This window comes from Ceratotherium simum, chromosome 38 (genome assembly GCF_057802395.1).
Source record: "Ceratotherium simum simum isolate JZ-2026a chromosome 38, ASM5780239v1, whole genome shotgun sequence".
NCBI lineage: Eukaryota > Metazoa > Chordata > Mammalia > Perissodactyla > Rhinocerotidae > Ceratotherium > Ceratotherium simum.
This window is the reverse complement of record NC_141937.1, coordinates 7650570-7671471: the sequence shown is the minus strand read 5'-3', so window position 1 is coordinate 7671471 and position 20902 is coordinate 7650570. Positions and strand designations below refer to the sequence as shown.

The 20902-nt window shown below is 40.8% G+C and overlaps 1 protein-coding gene across 1 annotated transcript in view; it reads right to left on the bottom strand.

The window, feature by feature from the left end:
* Positions 1–10787: 10787 nt before the first annotated feature.
* PRKN (parkin RBR E3 ubiquitin protein ligase) overlaps positions 10788–20902 on the bottom strand; it is a 1259401-nt gene continuing 1249286 nt past the window's right edge. Inside the window, exons 11-12 of the mRNA XM_014795395.2 lie at positions 18284–18401; positions 10788–13179 (exon numbers count right to left, since the gene is read on the bottom strand). Of these exons, the coding sequence (XP_014650881.2) occupies positions 13067–13179; positions 18284–18401 (231 nt within the window). The 3' untranslated portion in view covers positions 10788–13066. The remainder of the gene's footprint in view (positions 13180–18283; positions 18402–20902) is intronic.

The following is a 20902-nucleotide window of genomic DNA, read 5'->3' as shown; positions in this document are numbered from 1 at the left end:
ATTGACATATAATTCCCATAGCATACAATTCACCCATCAAAGTGTATAATTCAATGGCTTTTGGTATATGCATAAAGTTGTGCAGCTATTGCCAAAATCAACTTTAGAACATTTCCATCACCCCAAAAAGAAATCCTGTACCCACTAGCAGTGGCTCTCCATTCCCTCCCTCCACCCCCACCTCCAGCCCTAGGCAATTACTAATCTGCTTTCTGTCCCTATGGATTTGCCTATTATGGACATTTCATGTAAACGGAGTCATACAATATGTGGTCCTTTGTGTCTGCCCTCTTTCACTTAGCATCATGTTCTCAAGGTTCATCCATGCTGTAACATGTATCAGTACTTTATTCCTTTATATGGACAAATAATCCTCCCTTGTATGGACATACCACATTTAGTTTATCTGTTCATCAGTTGATGGACATTGGCTTGTTTCTATCTTTTTGCTCTTATGCATAAAGCTGCTCTGAACAGTCGTGTACAAGATTTTTTCTGGATATATTGTTTTATTTCTCTGGAGTGGGGTTGATCACCTTTCCCCGAGGCATGTGGCTGAATAGGGAAGGGGTGGATAACTGAACAAAATGAAGGTGTGGCAGGTTAAAGATGCTGGATGAATAACCAATAGTGGTCACTAAAATGTTTCTTTCTATTTTTAACAAGGATTAAATTTGATGAGCACCTATAGGTTTCACCAATGAGTCATTTTCTTTACCTTCAATTTGGTTTTTAAGTGTCTGTTGTTCAATAAGAATGGATATTTACTTTTACCAAATGTCTTTTTGCCATCAAATAGGATTATTTTATGTTATAAATTTTGCTATATTATGAAACACTATATTTATAGATTTTCCGGTATTAACGTGTGATTAAATTAATGGGATTAAAATTTACTTGGTTGTAGTGGGCAATTATGCTATTGAAACTGTCTTTATGGTTCTTTATTTAAAATGCCCATATCTAAGTTATAATACATATGTAGGGATTCAGTTCTGTGGACCATATGCAAACAATTTAGCTCATGCACATATAATAGGATAAATCACTAATAGGTACAACTAATGAGTATAAATGCACAGATGGAACAAGGGAGCTGAGAAAGGAAACTCAGCATTTGGAGGAAGTTTTGTGGCCTGAAAGTCAGTATAGAATTGTCCAGTTAAAGAGAGCCCCAGGGAGCCCTCAGATGCCATTACCTGGTCCACACGGCTACCCTCCATACCTCCAACTGGGTGTGGGAGGCCCTGGTGACAATCAACTCACTAATCAGACTCATTTGGACAAATTCAAGCCAACAGAGGGACGTTCAACTTTAACAGAACACCTTGAACACACTTGAACACAGTCAACTTCTCTACATTTAGGATCTACCCATGTGGGCATCATAGCATGGCCATGCTCTCCACGTGAACCCCACTAAAACCCCCAACACATATTCACAAATGAGGCTGGCCTATAGAGTTCTGCTAGCTTTTCTCTTTTAAGTAATGACTTTTGTTTTTTCTATGGAAATGTTGCCTCCTTGTTATAAAAAACTCAAATACTAAAGAAAAGCACAAAGAAGAAAAGAAAAATCACCCCAAATCTCACCACCCCCAAAAAGCCAGCATTGCTTTTGGGAAGCATCATTCCAGGCATCAGTCTCTGCCAAGCACGCAGACGGAAGGATCAATGGATGGTGGGTATAGACACAAATAAGCATGATTTCATTTTATTAAAAGGGAATCATATTAGACATGCTTTCTTTTCTTATTAAATATTAATTTTTCATTTCATGGGAAGTTAGAAGAAAAGAAAATGAAGTGAAACTGAATGGACTGCTACATTTATATAAATATTTCTTCAGAAGATATATTAGCCCAAAAGTTGCTTCTAATGTTAAGAAATGACAATAACCACTGAGATGTCAAGATTATATTCCTTTGGCCACATTTTTATTTATTTTTTAATTTAATTTAATTTTTTAAAATTTTTATTTATTTATTTATTTTACCCCCAAAGCCCCAGTAGATAGTTGTATGTCATAGCTGCACATCCTTCTAGTTGCTGTATGTGGGACGCGGCCTCAGCATGGCCGGAGAAGCGGTGCCTCAGTGCGCGCCCGGGGTCCCAACCGGGCTGCCAGCAGCGGAGCGCGCGCACTTAACCGCCAAGCCTTGGGGCCGGCCCAGCCCACATTTTTAAATGTGGCCAAATTAGAAAATCTGGATTCAATTAACAATCTGGATTGACTGTCTGCTCTGAAAAACCAGGTGAGAAGCACCTAATACCTCTTCCGATCTCCCTACCCCCACCTCCCAATTTTTTCCTTTTGTAAACATAATTCCCCTGGGGGTTGTTTGTTTGCTTTTTCTTAATTCTTCCTTTGAATTGATCGAATGGGAATCAATGCTCACCAGGCAGCCTTCAGTGATGGCTTCTCCTTCATCACTTAAATGGCACATTCGCTTCTGATCAGATCACTGAATTGGAAGGAGAGTGTTTAATCATCTAAAATATTGCTCAACAGGGCCGGCCCGTGGCCTAGCGGTTAAGTGCGCGCGCTCTGCTGCTGGCGGCCCAGGATCCCGGGCACGCACTGAGGCACCGCTTCTCCGGCCATGCTGAGGCCACGTCCCACAAACAGCAACTAGAAGGATGTGCAGCTATGACACACAACTATCTACTGGGGGTTTGGGGGGGGCGGGATAAATAAATAAATAAAATCTTTAAAATATTGCTCAACAAATTAGAGATGCATTTCTAATCTTATACAAATAGGTAAACATAACTTAGATTCTCTTCAGTCATTTCTTTACCATTTTAAGGGATCGTCTAAAATTATTATTTTGAAGAGTCTATTCATTAAAAATGACTTATTGGTAACACAGAGAGCTACATGAAACTCATTTCTAGGCTGTCTCTCCTGAGATTACACTGGAGGTTCTCCAGCATGTCGGATTCAACAAAGGTGCACGGGGAGATGCTTCTGTCCCGCTACCATGGCCCACATGCAGAGGTGGCTCTGCTCCTGTATTCTCTCTCCCGGCCCAAGGGACGCCAGCCCCACAGCCATCCAGGAAAACCTCAGGTTCACCTTTGTTTTCTCTCTCTCACTCATTTGTTACATCTGATTATCAAATTCCATCCTTTAAAAAATTTTTAAACCTTTTATTTTGGAATAATTTTAGCTTTACAGAAAAGTTGCAAAGACATAGAGAGCATTCCTCTATATTTACCCAGCTTCCTCTAATTTCAGCATCTTATATAACCACGGCACACGTATCCAAACTAAGAAATTAACATTGGTACAATACTATTAACTGAACTATGAACTTTATTTAGATTTCATCATTTTCCCACTCATATCCTACTTCTGCTCCTGGATCCATTTAGGCATAGATTTCAAGTCCTAAATATATGTTCAATACTTCCTCTTCATAGTCTCTACTTCCCTTAGTGTGGGCTCTAAGCTCCTCTCAACTCCACTCTGGGGAAAGCCTTTAAAACGGTCTCCTTTCTCTAGTTTCACTCTCCTTTCAGCCATTCTCTATGAAATGACCTTTCTAAAATGTAGATTTGATAGAGCCCCTTCCAGTCTTAAATTTCCTCAATGGTTTCCCATCATCCACGAGATGGAGTCGAAACTTTCTAGCACGCCTACATCTGGATCTGTTCCATATCTGCTTCTCCCACCTCATCTCCCTTAATTTCTCCCAATCTAAGACCCACTGCAGGGAGGTGACTGTGTTCTCTGATGCCACTAGACTCACAACCTCCTCTCCCCAACATTGGCCACTTACACTCTCTCATTCATTCTTTTTCAACCTGCTGCTGGGAAGTATCCCCCCACCAAATCTTGACCTAGTACAAACTCTTAGAGCTTTGATCAAACTGCTTTGTAGTCACGAATCTGTCTCTTCTGCTAGTTGGTCAGAATCTTGAGCAGAGGAACCTTGTCTTTATTTTGTAGCCCTGACACCCAACATATTCAGTGCTCGATAATTATTCGTTGACTAAATCATACAAGTTTGAAGAAAATTAGTGTTTTTCCCCTTAATGTGACTTCGTATTTGAATCTATAAGAAGTTTTTCAGTTACTATGATAGGAGTTCGTAAACTATGGCCAGTGGGCCAATTCTGGTCCACCTCCTGTATTTGTTAACGTTTTAGTGGAACACAACCATACACTTCTATCCATATATTGTCTATGTGGCTTTCACTCTGCAAAGGGAGAGCTGGTTGCGACAGAGACTTACCGCCTGCAAAGCCTAAAATGTTTACTATGTAGCCCTTTACAGAAGGTTTGCTGACCCCTGGAATGGGCTATAGTTTCCAGTGTTCATTAATCCCCTTGGCCTCTAGGCTTTGCTGAGTTGTTAATAATGCTATTACTAGAGCACCTATTTGGACCGGCATGGTTCCATTGCACGGCCATGGCCAACTCTATAATTGTAATTTCCATAACTGTTTTCTTTTCCATCAGTGTTGCAATCAGGGCCAGGAATAAATAAACATGGGCCAGCAATTCAAATAGTTTGCTGTACCTAGGAGTAAGTCTGGGACTCATAAGACCTTATTTTTGTTCCTGATAACTCACTCTGTCACAGGCGACCTTGACGAACTGCTAAGCAAATAGCACTCTCCTAATGGGTTGGATGAGAAGGCACAGACATGTGCCTCTGATGTGATTGGATGATGCTGTTGGTACTGGATCACTAACAGTTATCAACTGCCAGGCATAGGCTAGGTACTTCTTGATGTTAGGAGAATCAAGGCAAAAATGGGCTGTTTTCAAAGTTACTTGATCACAAATGATACTGAGATCAGGCATGTGTCTCTGAATCCTATCTCGTGCCTTATTCCTCCTTCCCAGAGTCCTTGTCGAAAACATCAGAGACTGAAAAATGCTTTTGTATTTATGTTTTTGTTATTGTTTAAATTATGCTGCACTGGGCTTGTTTGTTCAAATAACTTCAGAAGAAACCTCAGTCAGAGAAAGAAAAAACTGTCAGGAGACTGGGCTAAATCACCTAGGAGACCCACTTTAACTTTGGTTTGGGCTAAAATTGTCTGGGCAACCAAGACAAGAGGAATGAATAAACCCGGTGATGGAAAACCTTCACCTAGAGCACGAAGCAGGAAAGACAAGAGAATCAAATTAAATAGTAGTGACTTCTCAATTACACCCAAATGAAGAGGAACGGCAGTTTTTCTAAATAATAGTTTATGCAAAGGTGTTTGTGACACGACTCCCAAGGGTTTAACTGCCTCGTACAATTCCACAGCTTGTACAATTCCAGAGCTTGGGTGATTTTGCAAAGATTTCAGAGGGGTGGGCAAGGAGCGGGGAAGAGGAAGTGAGCTCCTTAGCTGGTTGTTCTCTAATCATACATTGAATCAATAAATGCAGCAACGAACTACCCTCATGGTACTAACATTCTAGTAGGAGAGACAGGCAGAAACCCGATAAATAAGTAAAATGCATAATATGTTCAGATACGAGTGAGTGCTATGGAGAAAAATCAAGCGAGGATGGGGGATAGAGTGTGGAGATGGGCTGGCCAGGGAAGGCTTCATTGAGAAGGGGACCACTGATGAGGGCCTGCAGGAAGGGAAGGAGCAGGCTGACGTGAGGGAAAGATCATGCCAAACTCAGAGTCCATCTGGAGGTCATTGCAGGGAAACAGGCTGCAGAGAGTGGTGACTCAACCATGGTGAATCTATAGAACTCGTGCGAAATCACGAAATCTGAATATCTTTGTAACAAATGGTCCTGAGAATGAAGCCAGCTGCTAATGCAGAGAGGTATTTCAGAATTTAGGGATTCTCAAATACCACATGACGGGGTTCCTTGTATCAAGGGTTTGCTATGGTTTCGGTTAATCCTATTCTTAGTGGGCTAAACTCTTTTGGGAGGTATCAATATGGAAGATGTTGGCCTCTTGATTAGTTTGGTTTGAGGGAGGATCAGGGGAATTTTCACAGAGGCAGGCTGTAAAAGAATGAACAGGACTGCGTCAGAGAGCCCACATTAGCCAAAAGTCCTGGGCCTGCAGGAGGGCCCATGATTGTGTGGTGCTGCTTGGGGCCTGGCTACTCAAAGTGTGGTCTACAGGTGGGGTGGCCAAGCCGTCCTTCTTTGCCCAAAACTGTCTTGGTTTCCAAACTTTTTCTTTTTTGGTGAGGGGGATTGGCCATGAGCTAACATCTGTGTCCATCTTCCTCTACTTTGTATGTGGGACACTGCCACAGGATGGCTTGATGAGCAGTGCATAAGTCCACGGCTGGGATCCGAACCTGTGAACTCCGGGTTGCCGTAGTGGAACACTGGAACTCAACCACTACGTCACTGGGCCAGCCCCATTTTTCTTTTTTTAATTTAAAATGACTTTATTTAATTTATTCGATATACTTCACAAAAGAGAGAAGTAGGTTTATAGTTCCTATCGCTTATGACCAAAATAGGGTCATCACCTTTGCATTGATTTGCTTTTTGTTCACAGCTTTCTCACACATGCCATTAGTTGCAGCTGGATTATTAGAGCTTCCCGAAATTGATCAAGTTTACATTGGGAAAGATGCTTTTCGAGGGAGAAATCAGGAACATAAAAACCTTTTTCTTTCATATTAATAAGACAGAAGTGGCTACTTCAATTGGCATGTTAACCTTCTACTTCCTTGCACCCTTAAAGAACAAGAGTCTTTCCATGAGCCAGGAACCCTCTCAGTCCTGGGCAAAGCAGGAAGGCTGGTTATGCGATCACAGGCTGAGCAGGTGCTTATGGGAAACTCAGAAATGCCTGTTCATGCTGGGGCTGGGAGCAGAATAGCATCTTCCCAGATATTCAGTCCAACTCATTTTCTCCCATCCCACCTCTTCCAAATTCATTTGGCAAAATTCTTTTGAAAGAAGTGGTGGAGTGTCTTTATTGTGTTTTAGTAAAGTTCAGGTAATTTAAGAACAGAATTATTGACTGGAAAATCTTCACTCCTTGGCTGCATGCAATACGGGCAGCTTAAATTGTCATGGGAAATTAAAAAAATTTTTTTGCACTATTAAGTGATATTTTCACACTGCCAAAAAACATGGAAATTAGAGACAAGTAAAAATTCACATAATATTTTATCATCAGAGCAAACTGCATTTTAATGCATGTTGTTACATCATTTTTTCTTTTAGAATTTATTTTTTTAAATAATTGAAATTATAGTACACATACAATTTTGGTAAACTCCTTTTTACTTACCATTATATTGTAAACATTTTTTTATGTTGCACAATAATTTTCATATCCAAACTGTTTAATGACTACATGAAAAACACACTTTTGAATTAGATCTGGAAATTTAAAAGAAACATTTATTAACTTAATTAGCATACAATAAACCATGGTGAAGTCCTGAAAAATGGTCATTTTAGAGATCTATTGACATAGGAAGATGCTCGTCACACGTTTTTAAGTGGAAATAAGTAAGACGCAAAATAATTATTTCTAGATGGTGGCTTTTCTTTTTTCTTTTTGTCTTTTTTACTTTCTGTAAGGAACACATAGTAATGGAATATTTATTTTGTAATAAAAAGAAAAACATAAGAAAAATTTTAGAGGGAAAAAATACAGAGTGGAGATTTGATGCTAAATAGCATCCATCAAAAATGCCATTGAAGTGACCCTGAGTTTGAAATTAAGAATCCAGGAATCGTGGATGAAACAAATGATCTGGAGAAGGAAACAGGGTAGAGTTTGCCTTTGCTTGTGCAGTTGAAGAGTTTTGAGGAGACTCAATGTGCAGGTGAGGTCACCCGGGACAATGTGATGAAGAGCACAGTGCAGTCATAACAAAGAGTTTAAGGGGAGAATCCTTTGATCGCATCTCAGGGACCCTGAGGTAAGGTCACCTGATCTGAGACCAGAGGTTTCCAGCCTGCATCAGATGTACCTTTGTGATGGACATTGATGCTCCTGCCCAGGGGATACTGCTCAACATCATGCAGCTAAGTCACTTAGCTCTGAGTATAGGCTCAGTAAGTAAGCTTTTCATTATAGTTTGATTTTCCGTGTAGTTTTGCTCAGAATTCAAAAATGCAGTTCCCTAGTTCTGGAGGTTTGTATGGAGCAGGGCTGGCACTAGGTACTGTGGATACAAAGGTGAGTACAATAGTTATGTTCTCCTTAGCTGCTCCTGGGGTATAGTGATAAGTAAATACATGATTAAATGTTTACACATTAAATGCTATTATGATATATATATATGAAATATAAATATAAATAAATGATAATAAATATAAGAAATAATATATGTTTGGTTCCTGGCACAGAATTCCTAAAACCTTTGAAATCTCTTGAGTGATGAATCTTTTGCATGCTAATGAGATGACAGTGGCTGGGCCCCTAGATAGCTTCACGTTGGGGGCTGCTTGCTAGAAAAACCAAGGCATGATTAAAGAATTGGAACTTTCAGCCCCAATCCCCAGCTTCTAAGGAGGGGAGAGGGACTGTTGATTAATTACTAATGGCCAATGATATAATCAATCATGCCTACTTAATGAAACCTCCATAGAAACCCCAAACAACTGGGCTCATAGAGCTTCCAAGTTGGTGAACACATCGGGGTACTGGGAGGGTGATGCACCTAGAGAGGGTGTGGAAGTTCTGCACACACTCCCCTCCGTCTCATACCTGCCCTAGGCATCTCTTCCATTGGGCAACTTCCATTGGGCAAACTCTTCTATTCTTGAGTTTGAATTCTTTATAACAAACTGGTAACAGTCAGTAAAGCACTTTCCTGAGTTCTGTGAGCCCTTCTAGTGAATTAATGAACCTGAGGAGGGGACCATGGGAACTCTTGATCTATAGCCAGTCAGTCAGAAGTACAGGTGGCAACCTGGGACTTAGGACTGGTGTCTGAAGTGGGGGCAGTCTTGTGAATCTTAGCCCTTAACCTCTGGAGTCTAACACTAACTCAGAGGAGTTAGTGTCAGAATTGACTTGACTTGTAGGATACTCAGTTTGTGTCTGGAGAACTGGAGAATTTGTTGGTATTAGAAAAAAGTGCAGCTCTGGGAACATACAGGAAGAGCCCTTAAAGCAAACCAAGATGGTTGGAGAAGGATTTCTGGAGGAGTTGATAGTCAAAGGAGGGAGAAGAGGGTTGTAAAGAAGTGATTCCAGGCAGATGGAAAATCACGTGTGAAGATCAGGAGGTGAGCTTCTCATTGTAAATATAAATTGTAAATTGAAATTCTAGGTTTCTTACCTCATTCTCTTATGAGTTGGATTAATGTGAGTCAGTCTTCTGGGGTCCAGTCACCTCTTGACACAGTGACAAAGTTGATTCTCTCAGCCTATGCATCAGGGGATGAGAGCAGGGAACACCATGGTCCCATCCAGGCAGGGCCACCAATCCGTGTGTCAAATGGATCTTCCCAGACAACACTTCTGCCTTTTTTTGCTTGACTATTTTAACTGCAACAAAAGTTTTTAAATATTTGTGGTTGGACCGTTTATTCACAGTGGGTAACCTGAAGATAGGCTCAAAAATGTTTTGAAACACGGTTTTCTTTTAAAAACTGACATCAATACTCTCCATGGTATCGGAAATGGCCTTTCAAGGGTCTATGGTGGTGGGACCACCCAAACAATGATGTTGGTTCTCCCCATATCTGCTGTTTCTTTTTGAACAGGCATTCCACGTCTGTGCTTATTCTTTTCCATTCACAATATCAACTCTTTAATTTACACCCTGGAAGTTATCTGCATAACAGCTGGATCTTGTCGCTTCAAGCCCTTCAAACACAGCTAGCAACTTGCCCTTACAGGAAAACCTCTGGGACTATGTAGCAGATACTCCAACACATTTAAAGCCACCAGGAATCAGTCATCTGCCTCTACCATGAAATCACTACATTTATGAATGTCTACTCAAATACACAGTCCTGGCATTTGCAATTAGTTTGCATTTGTTGTGTGTTTTTTGTTAGTTTGTTCGTGGTCTCCATTGACTTGTTCATTTTTTAATAATAGCACTTCCTGAGTTCCAAGTGCTTTATGTGGATTAATTCACTTAGTCCTCATAACAGCCCCATGAGGTGGATGCTATTATTGTCCCCAAAGGTCACACACAAGTAGGTGGTGGAGTCACTCACTCACCCACTTTTTCTGCTGCCTCTCTGCTCTGCAACACCAGGGTCATCCTTCCTAGAAACTATGTGTTTCTTCAGAGCGTTTCCCGTGTTCGGCAACAGAGGGGCCCTCAGGATGTGCTGGTTGCCTAATATATGTATATGTATAGGAGCTCTCCAAGAATGTTCCATTCCAGATCACTCCAACATGAGCTCATTGTGGGATGAACAATGGGCAGCCACTAAAACAGCTCTAAAGAAATGCAGTGTCAACACACCCACACGGAGAGCAATGCAAAGTCACTCAGCTCTTCTGAAATGACATGACAGAGAAAAGCCTTGTGGTCTTTCCCAACTCAAACTTCTGTTTTAAACATTTACTAGAAAAGTTTGCTGATAAGGCGGGAAAGTAACTGTTAGGTTTTTAAATGATGGTTTGCTTTTTGGAGCCCTTTCAAATTCTGATAGCACTTAAGAAACTACCTTATTTTATAAAGAAATAAGACCAGAGTTAATCTGGAGCTGGGAAGAGAAATAAAAAAGGCCATTGCCTCACCAGGCAATCCTTCCAAGCCATGGCCGAGGCTCATGAGCCGTGTGTCCTGTGCTTCCCTTCCACATCTTCAGCATTTATCGAAAATATATCTTCAAAGATGACTCAAAAGCTCTTTTGATGCTTTTATTGACAATTTGCGTACAATCTTAGGCATAGTTGTCAAGTATTTCTTTATTTTGTTGTCAAGTATTTATTTTATTTTTCAGAGAAAAATAAAGATTCTTCTGCAAAGACTTTATTTCTATTCTGATATATGCACATTTTGTTACATTGTTCAAGCTCAAACATGTTACAGTGATTTGTGATTCACATTCATTTATAGTGGCTATTTTTTCTTTAACTTGTTTTAAGAATCTGTATTCTATTCTCCAAAAAAGAAAATAAATAAAGACTGCCACCAGGAAAGGAGCAGAGACCTAGGGACTACTGCGGTGCCTGAACGCATGGCAGAAAACCTTGTTCAGGTATTGCACACCCAACAAACCATGCAAATTTCGAAAGGGCAATGATGGCAGCATTATTAAACCCAAAAGCTATGGAGGATATAAAATGCTGGTGCTCCACCTGACAGAGGGAGCCATCAGATTTGTCATGGTCAGCACAAGGAGCTGCTACTTAGTGGGATTGTCAGCAATGTACAGTCAGGCCCTGAGTGGGTTCTAGACTGAACACTGATGTCAGCCATTGGGATGTGTGGGCTAGTGCCTGCTGACACTCCTTTTCCTCATGCTCACAGACAGTGGCTCTCCATCGTCTCTATATGATCTTTAGGCTTCCTGACATGAGTCTGGGAGACTTGGGGCCACGTTGGGGAGGTTGAATTTTCTGACAGTGTGAAGCCAGATGAGGCTGTTACTGATGTGGCTGCCACACCCCATCTTGACCCAGATGCAGAGCCTCTGAGGGAAGGACTGACTCGGGATGGATGGTTAGGGAAACAGATGTCCTTTGGGAATTTTCTGAGATCATTCCCTCTCTCCCCCAGCAAAGATTTCTGGTGCTCCATCTACAAAGAGAAGCCCTGCTACCGATTTCATAATTTCCAGGGTCCCTAAATCTATAAGGGACCCCATGTGGTAGTGATGGTCTAGTTATGGTCATGGTCTTCCAGAGAAGACAGACGATGAAAACAAAAGAGAGTGGTTATACTTTGTCATCTGCATACTGTGTTGCAGAAAATGAGGTTTGCTGCATTTAAGTGCAAATACATCCCTTTTTGGTGTGTTGCGAATGCCTCAAAAAAAAAGATGAAAACTTGATCAACACTCCAATTCAGTCCGTGTTAACAAGAGTAAACATGCCAGTGTGAATCTACCATCTTAGAGAAAAGGACTCTTCATGGAGTAATCCATTGGGTGGGCAGAGCCCCCTGGGGCTTGCAGATTGGGGGAACAGAGTGGGTATGCAGAAAGAGCATAAACTCTTCTGATAGAAAGTCAGGCACGGTTTCATTGGGATAGTCTTGGAAATGCTCCTTCTTTAAAGATTCTGCTTTAATAACCTGCACCTTTGTTAACATTGAGAATCACTATGAAATCATTCCTAAATATGTCTCCTTTATAGGCACCTTACCCATTAAATTTACAGTGAAGTCAAATGTATTAGCTTATTCTCCAAGCTGCAAAATGAATGTTTAAAATCAAATGATAGATTTTGTAATATTTTCAGAGAAACAATTTCTTTCTAAAGTTGCAAGTAATTAAAGGGGATGAAAGTACATTAAATTTTGATTTCTCCCTTGTAATTTAAACATTCAACATTCAAATTAACTTCCATAATTTCTCACTTAGTTGAGAAGCTGATTTATGCAGAGTTGATATTTCATCAATGGAATATATAAAGATAGAATTCTTGGGGATAAACCCATAGTTTTGACTACTGTCTGCGGTTCTTTGGGAATAGATGTTCTCTGAAAATTTAAATAAGAGCATTGCTCTTAAATATAGTGAATACAGTTCTGAGAATCCACTGCAGTCCATTTCACAGAGAACCACTGACAATAGGCCCTCAAAACTATTTCCCACCTCACCAGTGGCTTCTTCCCTATATTTGTTGACGGTAAAATCAGAAATTAACCCTGAGAAATCTCTCTCTATGTACTTATCCAGCCTGACTTGAATTCACTCAAGAATGACAACCCATACAAAAGATGGACTTGCACTTCGATCTGTCTCTGGTATTTGTGTATTCCTGGGAATACTGCTCACTGGTTTCACAGTTAGCTCTGCTGTTTTTCATGGGCACAGAAGGGATCCCAGGAGCTTCTTCTGTAACTTTGTGTTTGTGATTTTGGAAAGAACTTGAAGTGTGTGTGTGTGTGTGTGTGTGTGTGTGTAGAAAGCAAAAGTAGCAAACGACCGGAGGACACTTTGTTTCCATGCAGGATGGTGTCGCAGCTGCTCCGGCTACACGTCGAACCAGTGGTCCCCCATGCAGGCGCGGTTCCACTCGCAGCCACAGTTCCAGCACCACTCGAGCTGGCACTGGGGCTGCGGGCACTTCATATGCATGCATCCTCCTGAGGGCAGACAGAAGACACAGGTAAACTCCTGGAAAACACTCATTCCCACACCAACACGCCGATCTAGAAATGACTTTTTAAAGGAATCACCACAAGCAACCCAAGGGCAGAATCTGAACTGAGGAAAACAAATCAGAAAGCAGGAAGTTCTAACGTTAGGACACTCATTAAGAAATGAATGAAGCTGGAGCACGCCACGCTCATAGGGGACAAATTTTATTTGTAAATCTGAGTTTATTTACTTTTCCTGAAATGGGATTTGGAGACAAATGCTTCATGTTTCACAGACAGGGGTTAATTTATTATGTAACTATATTAAATTTAATATTTAAAATATATATTAATATACTTAATGATTTAATATATCAGATATAATAATGTAAGTATACATTATGAGTAATTTTTATCATTTCTTTAGTGTTACTTGGCTTGGCAAAATTCATAAAAGAGGAGTTGGGACAGCAGTCTTAAAAGTATTTAATAGCGAATACGTTCCTTAAGGCTATTCACAATTTCATTTAAGATGAGAAGGATAGAAAGAAACCAATAAATAATGCTAGAGACTTTATGTATGTTTTCATTTACTCCTCAAAAGCACTTTGTGAGATAAGAGTGTTACTCGGGTGTAGATTTTTCTCAAGGTCAAGTATTTTAAATGATGAAGCTGAGATTTAACTAAGATCTGTGCGATTCTAATGCTCCTTCTTTTGCAGAACAGGGCCTGTCCAGCATGAGATGACAAGTCCCCTATCTGGGGACTTATTTGGGGGTTCCTCACCTCCTCCCGTTGTTAAACATATTCTTTATTCGCTTCTGGGGCTCAGATACCAAGTCTGCTGTGAGGCGAAGAGGGAGTTGTTGGTATGAAGTGATACGTAGGGAACTGTTTCTGACCGAATTTGCCAGGTAATCCAGGCAAAAGCAATTTCTTTACTTAACTCCTGTATCATGTTGAATGTGCTCCATTATTCAGTTTTACCAATTATCTTGTTAAGTCATTTTTTCTTGCCAAATTTTCCAAGTAATTGCTTCAGTACTGTCTCATTTTTATCATTAGAAACGTGGCATGAGAATTTCCACTAATTTAAAATATTTATGAATATGTAACTAAAAGCATTTGTTTTAGGATAATTTAAGGGCATTTAACATCCCATACTTTTCTACTTCTCTTTGGTTTGTTTCAAAAATCATTTAAAAAATTACGAATATGTGGAAAATAAAGGGAAAAACTCACTTCTGACACTCAGTATTTCCCGTTTAGGAGGACATAATTACAGGATTGTGTAATTTTCAACACATATTTAATGACTACACACTTATGATGCAAACAAAAAAATAATGTAATACTGCATAATCACTTAAGTTTCTCTGGAATATCATCAAGAATTCTTGAGCAATACATTCAAATTCAATGACATATGAAAGTGACGCTAAATGAAAGGTTGAGAATGTTTTCCTATTATACCAGAATCTGAATGGACATGGAATACCAGCACTACAAATAAGGTTTTGTTATAGAAACCTGAATCACAGTGGCATAGTAGAATAAGAAGAAATGAAATAGGAAGACAGGATATTCATCTTATTAACTTTCTTTCCCTCCCGGTGCTTGATGTACACAAAGCAATATGCCAGATCCCATAATCTGCAGAAGCAGCAGGCACTCTAATTCTAAAGCTTTGCCAGCTTAAAAGTAAATGTGAGCAAGAAGCTGCTGACAACTTCACACTAATTTGTGGGTATTTAAATGAAGAAAATACGGCTTCCCTCTTAGAGAATTCTGCCTACTGACTGATAGATACTCAAACCATGAAAAGCCCAGCCTATGCCCAGTCAACACCGTGGCCCTGCCAGCAACTTTTTCTTTAGACTTAATGAGAGGGTAGAAGTTCTTGAACAACCTGAAGGCAAATTTAACTGGCAACAGACACTCATTGGTCAGAGAATGGAACCAGAATCTCATCTGCTTGAAGTGGAAGTGATGGAAGAAAATTCCGGAGATTGAAGGGGATTTTAAGAGGAAGCGCCAAGGTTTAGCCTGTGTTTAAGATGGAAATAACCCTCATTATCATCACAGCTTTGCTGTGAAGAACTACTTCTCTGAGATTAGCCAAATATGCAAGAGGCCATGAGTTTAGTTTGAGCACTAGATAACAAAGCTACCTGTTCTTGCTAACAGAGCCTACCTTTGTTTCGGTTGTATATTTAACAGTTTAGACTATCATTAATAAGCTTAATGTACTAGCTTTTCAGTTCATAGGTTAAAAATCTATAGGTGAAAAATTAGTGCTTTTCATTTATAGGACATCACAACATTTCAAAGAAATAACCAGATTAGGAAACTTTTCTACAGTCACGAATCACTTGACTCCTTCAAATTCCATCTGCCGTGGCTGCCAGTGTGGTCTGATTCAAAGGCAGATCTGACCATATCGTCCTCCTGCTTCACACCCTGGAACGGCTCCCTGACTTCCAGAGTCAAATCCAAGCCATTAATGTCATTCCGGGCCCTTCATTCCCTATCTTACCCTCCACTTCAGCTACGCTCCTGCCATGCCTTGTCTGGGAACTCCAAAGAGCTGGGCTTCCTGCACACACCGGTGTTTCCTGTTTACACTCCGTGCCTTCGCACATGCTGTCTGCTAGAAGGCTCCTCTCCCACATCCTTGACTGGCCAATGTCTCTATCTCATTCTTCAGCTCTTGGCTCAGGCATCATCTTGTCCAGGAAGCCAGCTCTTAGCCCCCAGGTCTTTGTGCCCTACTAGCTTGCTTATCATATTTTATCAAAAATATCTGTATATATATCTATCTCCTTTTCTAGCTACTTTTTAATTCAACAAATATTTATTTGCCAGGCACTCTTCTGGGCCCAGAAGACAGATAGATAAGGTTCCAGACCTTTGATAATAGCAACATGGCCTCCTCCTATTTAATTTGTGTTCTTATATACTGTGAACTGGATCCCCGGCCCATGTTCACCAACACTGCATATCCTCTCTGTGAAGGGCTCTGCAGGTTCTTTCACTTCCATTGCCTCTACGACACTGCTCACTCAGTGAGGACTGGAGAGGCTCTTTCCTCTGACTCCATGATGTCTTCTCTTTAGAGGTGCGTGCCAACCCACTGCATTTGCTAGGAGCATTCCAGCATACAAAGGAGTAACAATGACTCATTGGGTAAATTTTTTTTTTCTGGGAGACCACTGATTCAGAGCTAGGGACTTGGCCTGTTCCTACTGCTCTGGGATGCGTCAGCACTCTCTTGTTTGTATTAATGACATGTCTGAGGAAGGAGACTGGAGTGCCCATCATGGGACAGCTGAGTTTCACTCCACACCAAGCCAGCTCTTAGCAGCCTACACCCCAGTTGTAGCCAATGTTCAGGGAAGAGAAGGTGGGAAGAGCTGTACCTGGTGCTCCTTTTATGCTGCTGACTCTACCTCACACGTGTGTACATGTTTCACATCTAGAAAGGACTCTGGGCACTGGGCTGTGATGGCTTTAAGCTGGTTGGCATGTCCAAGATGCCACTCACTGGTTGCAGTGAGGTATCAGAGTCACTGTGAATGCGGCAGCCCAAAGGAATACTCTGAATATAGACCAGAGTTTGACTTCAAATAATGCCGCACAGCCAGGGAGGGCTACACAATGATGGGTGACAGACAACATGATGACACAGTGTAGCCATCAGAGCAGGGGGAAGGTCAACAGGGGAAGGAAAATCCATAGCCACAAGCATGGAGCCCAGCTGGTCTCTACCTCAATGTCCTTCAGCATATTACATGGGCAACTTCTCTATTAAGGCAGGAGCTGGGAGGAAAGTCCTTCCATCTAAGAGCTCTCACAAGTCTCCCCAAAGCCACGGTGGCCCCCAGCACTCATGAAGAGGAGTAGATGTGACTGCACATGTAAGGAAGGGGGACCTGGCCTTCTCATGAGATATTGCCCTGGGTTTACAGTATCATTAGGGAAAACTATTCGAATACGGATGCCGGTGTTTCTAAGCCTGTAAAACACACAAAGTGGGACATATATGCGGGCTCCTGACAGACTTTGACTGTAGTCAATGTCATTTAATCTAGAGGTATCTCCAAGTTGTCACTTCACATTTTTAAAATTTAGAGAGCAGTTGGTAGAAGGCAAAAGAAAAAGTCCTATTCAAAAGCCCATTCCTGTAAGGATATTTTAATGAAGGAGCCAAGGGTCATAATGACATAAGGCACTAACTCTCCCACAGCAGATGGAGAAACCAAAGCCAGAAGTGTGTCCCAGGGTTTGAAGGGATCTGAATCACTGTGGTAGGAAAAAAAAAGAATTTCATGGCCAAAGAAATTTGGGAACCAATTGGTTAAAAAAAAAAAAAATTAAACACATTTCTCTGCAAAAGGAATTCTGAACTGCTTTCATCTGCTAATGCATATTGTGAATGGGGATAATAATAGAAGCCTCCTTACGTGGTTTCCGTGAGGGTTAAATGATCTGATATTTGTAGAGAACTTAGAACAAGCATACAGTAAGCGCTCAATACAAGTGAGTTGTTTTGGTGGTTGTTGTTATCCAAGAGGGAGATATAGTAGGAATGTCTTGGCAAATTTATTTGACATGGCGATCTCCCCCTTTCCCTGCTGAGTATCTGTGGGCACCAGGGTACCACGGAGCACACACTGGGAAATATTGGACTGGGAAGTTTCCCTGGCATCTTTTGTTTTTTTGTTAGAGTGGTGAACAACTCATAAGACACAAAGTGTCTAATATTATTAATAACAAATAGTAATAAGGACAATTGGTGTTTGTTAAGTGCTTTCTCTACACGAGGCACTGGGCTAAGCATTTGTCATCCATCATGTCAGATGATTCTATTATTGTGAGGCAGCTTCTGTCATCACCTCTATTTGACAGATGAGGACGTGTGGCTTAGGAAGTTAAGAAACTTGATGTGGGAGAGCTGAGATTCAAACTCTTGCCAGATGGCTTCAAAGTCTCTGTGCTGAACTGCCCAGTTGAAAACCCTCCTGGAGTTCCTGACTGTTGTAACCACGTACCCAGCGCTCTCTAGGAAGAGCTCAGCAAATCCCCACTTTCTGTGCAGCCCAGACTCACCATTTTTTTCGACTGGCACGTGGCAACGCGGACAGGGCTTGGTGGTTTTCTTGATTGTTTCTTTGGAGGCTTCATCCCACCGAGCTTGCTCTGCCGCCTTCTCATCAACCCTGTAGGCCTGAGTCAATGAAGACAAAAGGAGCTGAAATTCAGGTCTTTACACTGGGATTAAAGTGGGGGTTCCTTGAAACAATGGTTCTGGAAATTCTTAGAGATGGAAGTGCCTTCAGGCAAGAAGCTCAAACATAAACTCACTTGACAAGTGGCGGACAGGGTTGAACATGCACGGAACACGGTTTTCTTGGCATGTGGCCTATGCTTACAAGCTAAGAAAAGATTGCTCAGTTTTATAGTGTGAGGTCTTCTCTTTGTTGTTTTGAATGATTGTAATAAATAACATCTTTTAGGCACTTCATATGCAGGCAAGGTAATAAATGCTCTTAAACACTTCTTGTTAGATGCTTCATCAGGTCAGTATAACAGTTTTTATTTTATATTGAGGATTAGGTGAGTTAAACAATTGTTTAAAGCTGATAAGTAGGAGAGTTTGTGTGACTCTAAAATTTTGACTGTTAAACGTTCTTCTACATCGTGTTATCTTTCATTCTTACACCTGGAAAATGAGAAACTCCAAATGTTGTCACAGAAGGGGCAGGAGCAGGAACCAAGAAATGAAGTCAATGTGACAGAGAAGAAGTCAGTGGGAGTTGGGAATAGCCAGAGGTTGAGATTGTGGGCTCAGGAGCTAGCTGCCTGGTTCAAATCCTAGGTGGGTGACTTTGGAAACATTCCTTCACCTCAAAGTTCTCATCTCTTAGATGGAAATAAAAAATGCCTAATGCATTATTGGGGGTATCAACGATTAAGTGGGTTAAGTTCATTAAAGACTCAGACTGAGTATGTGACACATGTTGTAAGTGATAATATGAATTACCTCAGGATCTACATCATGGCAAGCTCTCAAAAACGTTTGCTAATATTATTCATGTCAGAGAACTCAATTACCTCCGACTCTCACCATGAAAAGGAGGAGGGATTTCAAAGGAACCGCTGCAGATACTCATTCTGCACCTGTCTAATCATTCAGGCATGGCAATCTCCTCCACTTCCTTCAATATTGAATGACACGTGCAGGAAAAGGATTGGTACGTGTTTGGATTCAGTGCAAGAACTTTGTGGTCTAGAAATATATTTCAAAATGTTAATCCAAACAGAACCCCTCCATCTTGGCTTCTCTAGTATTTAAAAAAATTTTCTCTTACACTTTAAAATTAATACTAACATGGAAGTCATTCTATTATCTTGTATTGACTTTTAAAACATTCTCAGAGCTATTTTTAGGTTAAGAAACTACTGAAAATAACTTGAAATATAAATTAGTGAAGAAATCAAATAATATGCAATGCTCTGATACTCTGATATTACTCTAGTAATAATACTGATAATACTTCACAAATTTATAACATATTATTTTTCACACTTTGATTTCCATTATTTCAGTTGGTCTTCACAATAACCCAGAGAAATCAGTAGGGCAGATATCAAACTTATTTTACAAATGAGACCTCTGAGTAGTAAAAAGGTCAAGTGCCAGGTTCAAGCATGCTCACCTCATATACAGCAGCATCAGTGCCAATCAAATGCAAAATTTGGAAAACCTGAAGGATGGAGGCCCAAACCAGAGATGCTCACACACAGGTTCAGCCCATAGCACTGTGCTTTGAGCATCAAACTCTGCCCATTACCATCGCCTGTTAGCAGGTTTTCTAGGTGGTGAGAGTGGAAGCTAGAGGTACGGGCTTGGCTACACTCAGAAATGATCACCTTAGTAAGCAGTCATCCTCTGATTACCACAGCGCAGTGAGGGACCTAGATAAGATGTGGAATCCAGTGAGTAGAATCCTTTACCCCAAATATGAATCCAACTTTTATCATTTTATCGTCAGATTCTAAATATTCTTGAAATGTTTAAGCTTTTCCATCTTTAAGAATGAAGTATTATGAGGTAAATGACTGTTTATACCTAACCTGCAGCATTTAATGGTATTTATAGTAATTAGCATTTACATTTCTGTTGTTTCCAATAGAAAGTGAATTTGTCCACGGCCAAGATCACTTTTGCTTCCTCCTCGTGTCTCCAGTGTCTGGCATGGTGCCTGGGACCTACTAGGCCCTCGTTACATTTCAGCTGAGTAAATGAATAAAAGGCACAACCAAGGAAGGTACCAACTTGACAATCATCTGGAATAGGACCCTGTGAACCAGGAAGGGCATGTAGAGAGCACCCCTTATGGTGGTCATTGGGGTGAAACCAATTTCTTTCTGTTAATTAGCTATCCCATTCACAAAGGAAACTTCCTTTATAACTCAGAGGTGCCAAGCGATTTGTGAACCCTTTGTTAGAATAAAGCAGAGTCAGTTTAACAGCTAAGAAGCAGCCACAGGTCCCTGAGAACTTCATTTGGCTCTGGGACAATGTAAGGACCACTCATGGCTGACAGCCCAGTGATAAAGCTGTGGTTAAGGAGACCTGTTGCAAGATCCAGTAAGTAGGTTTGTATCTTAGGTACATGTTTTCCAATTGGCTCAGATTCACCTGTGGTCCTAACCCTCAGTGAT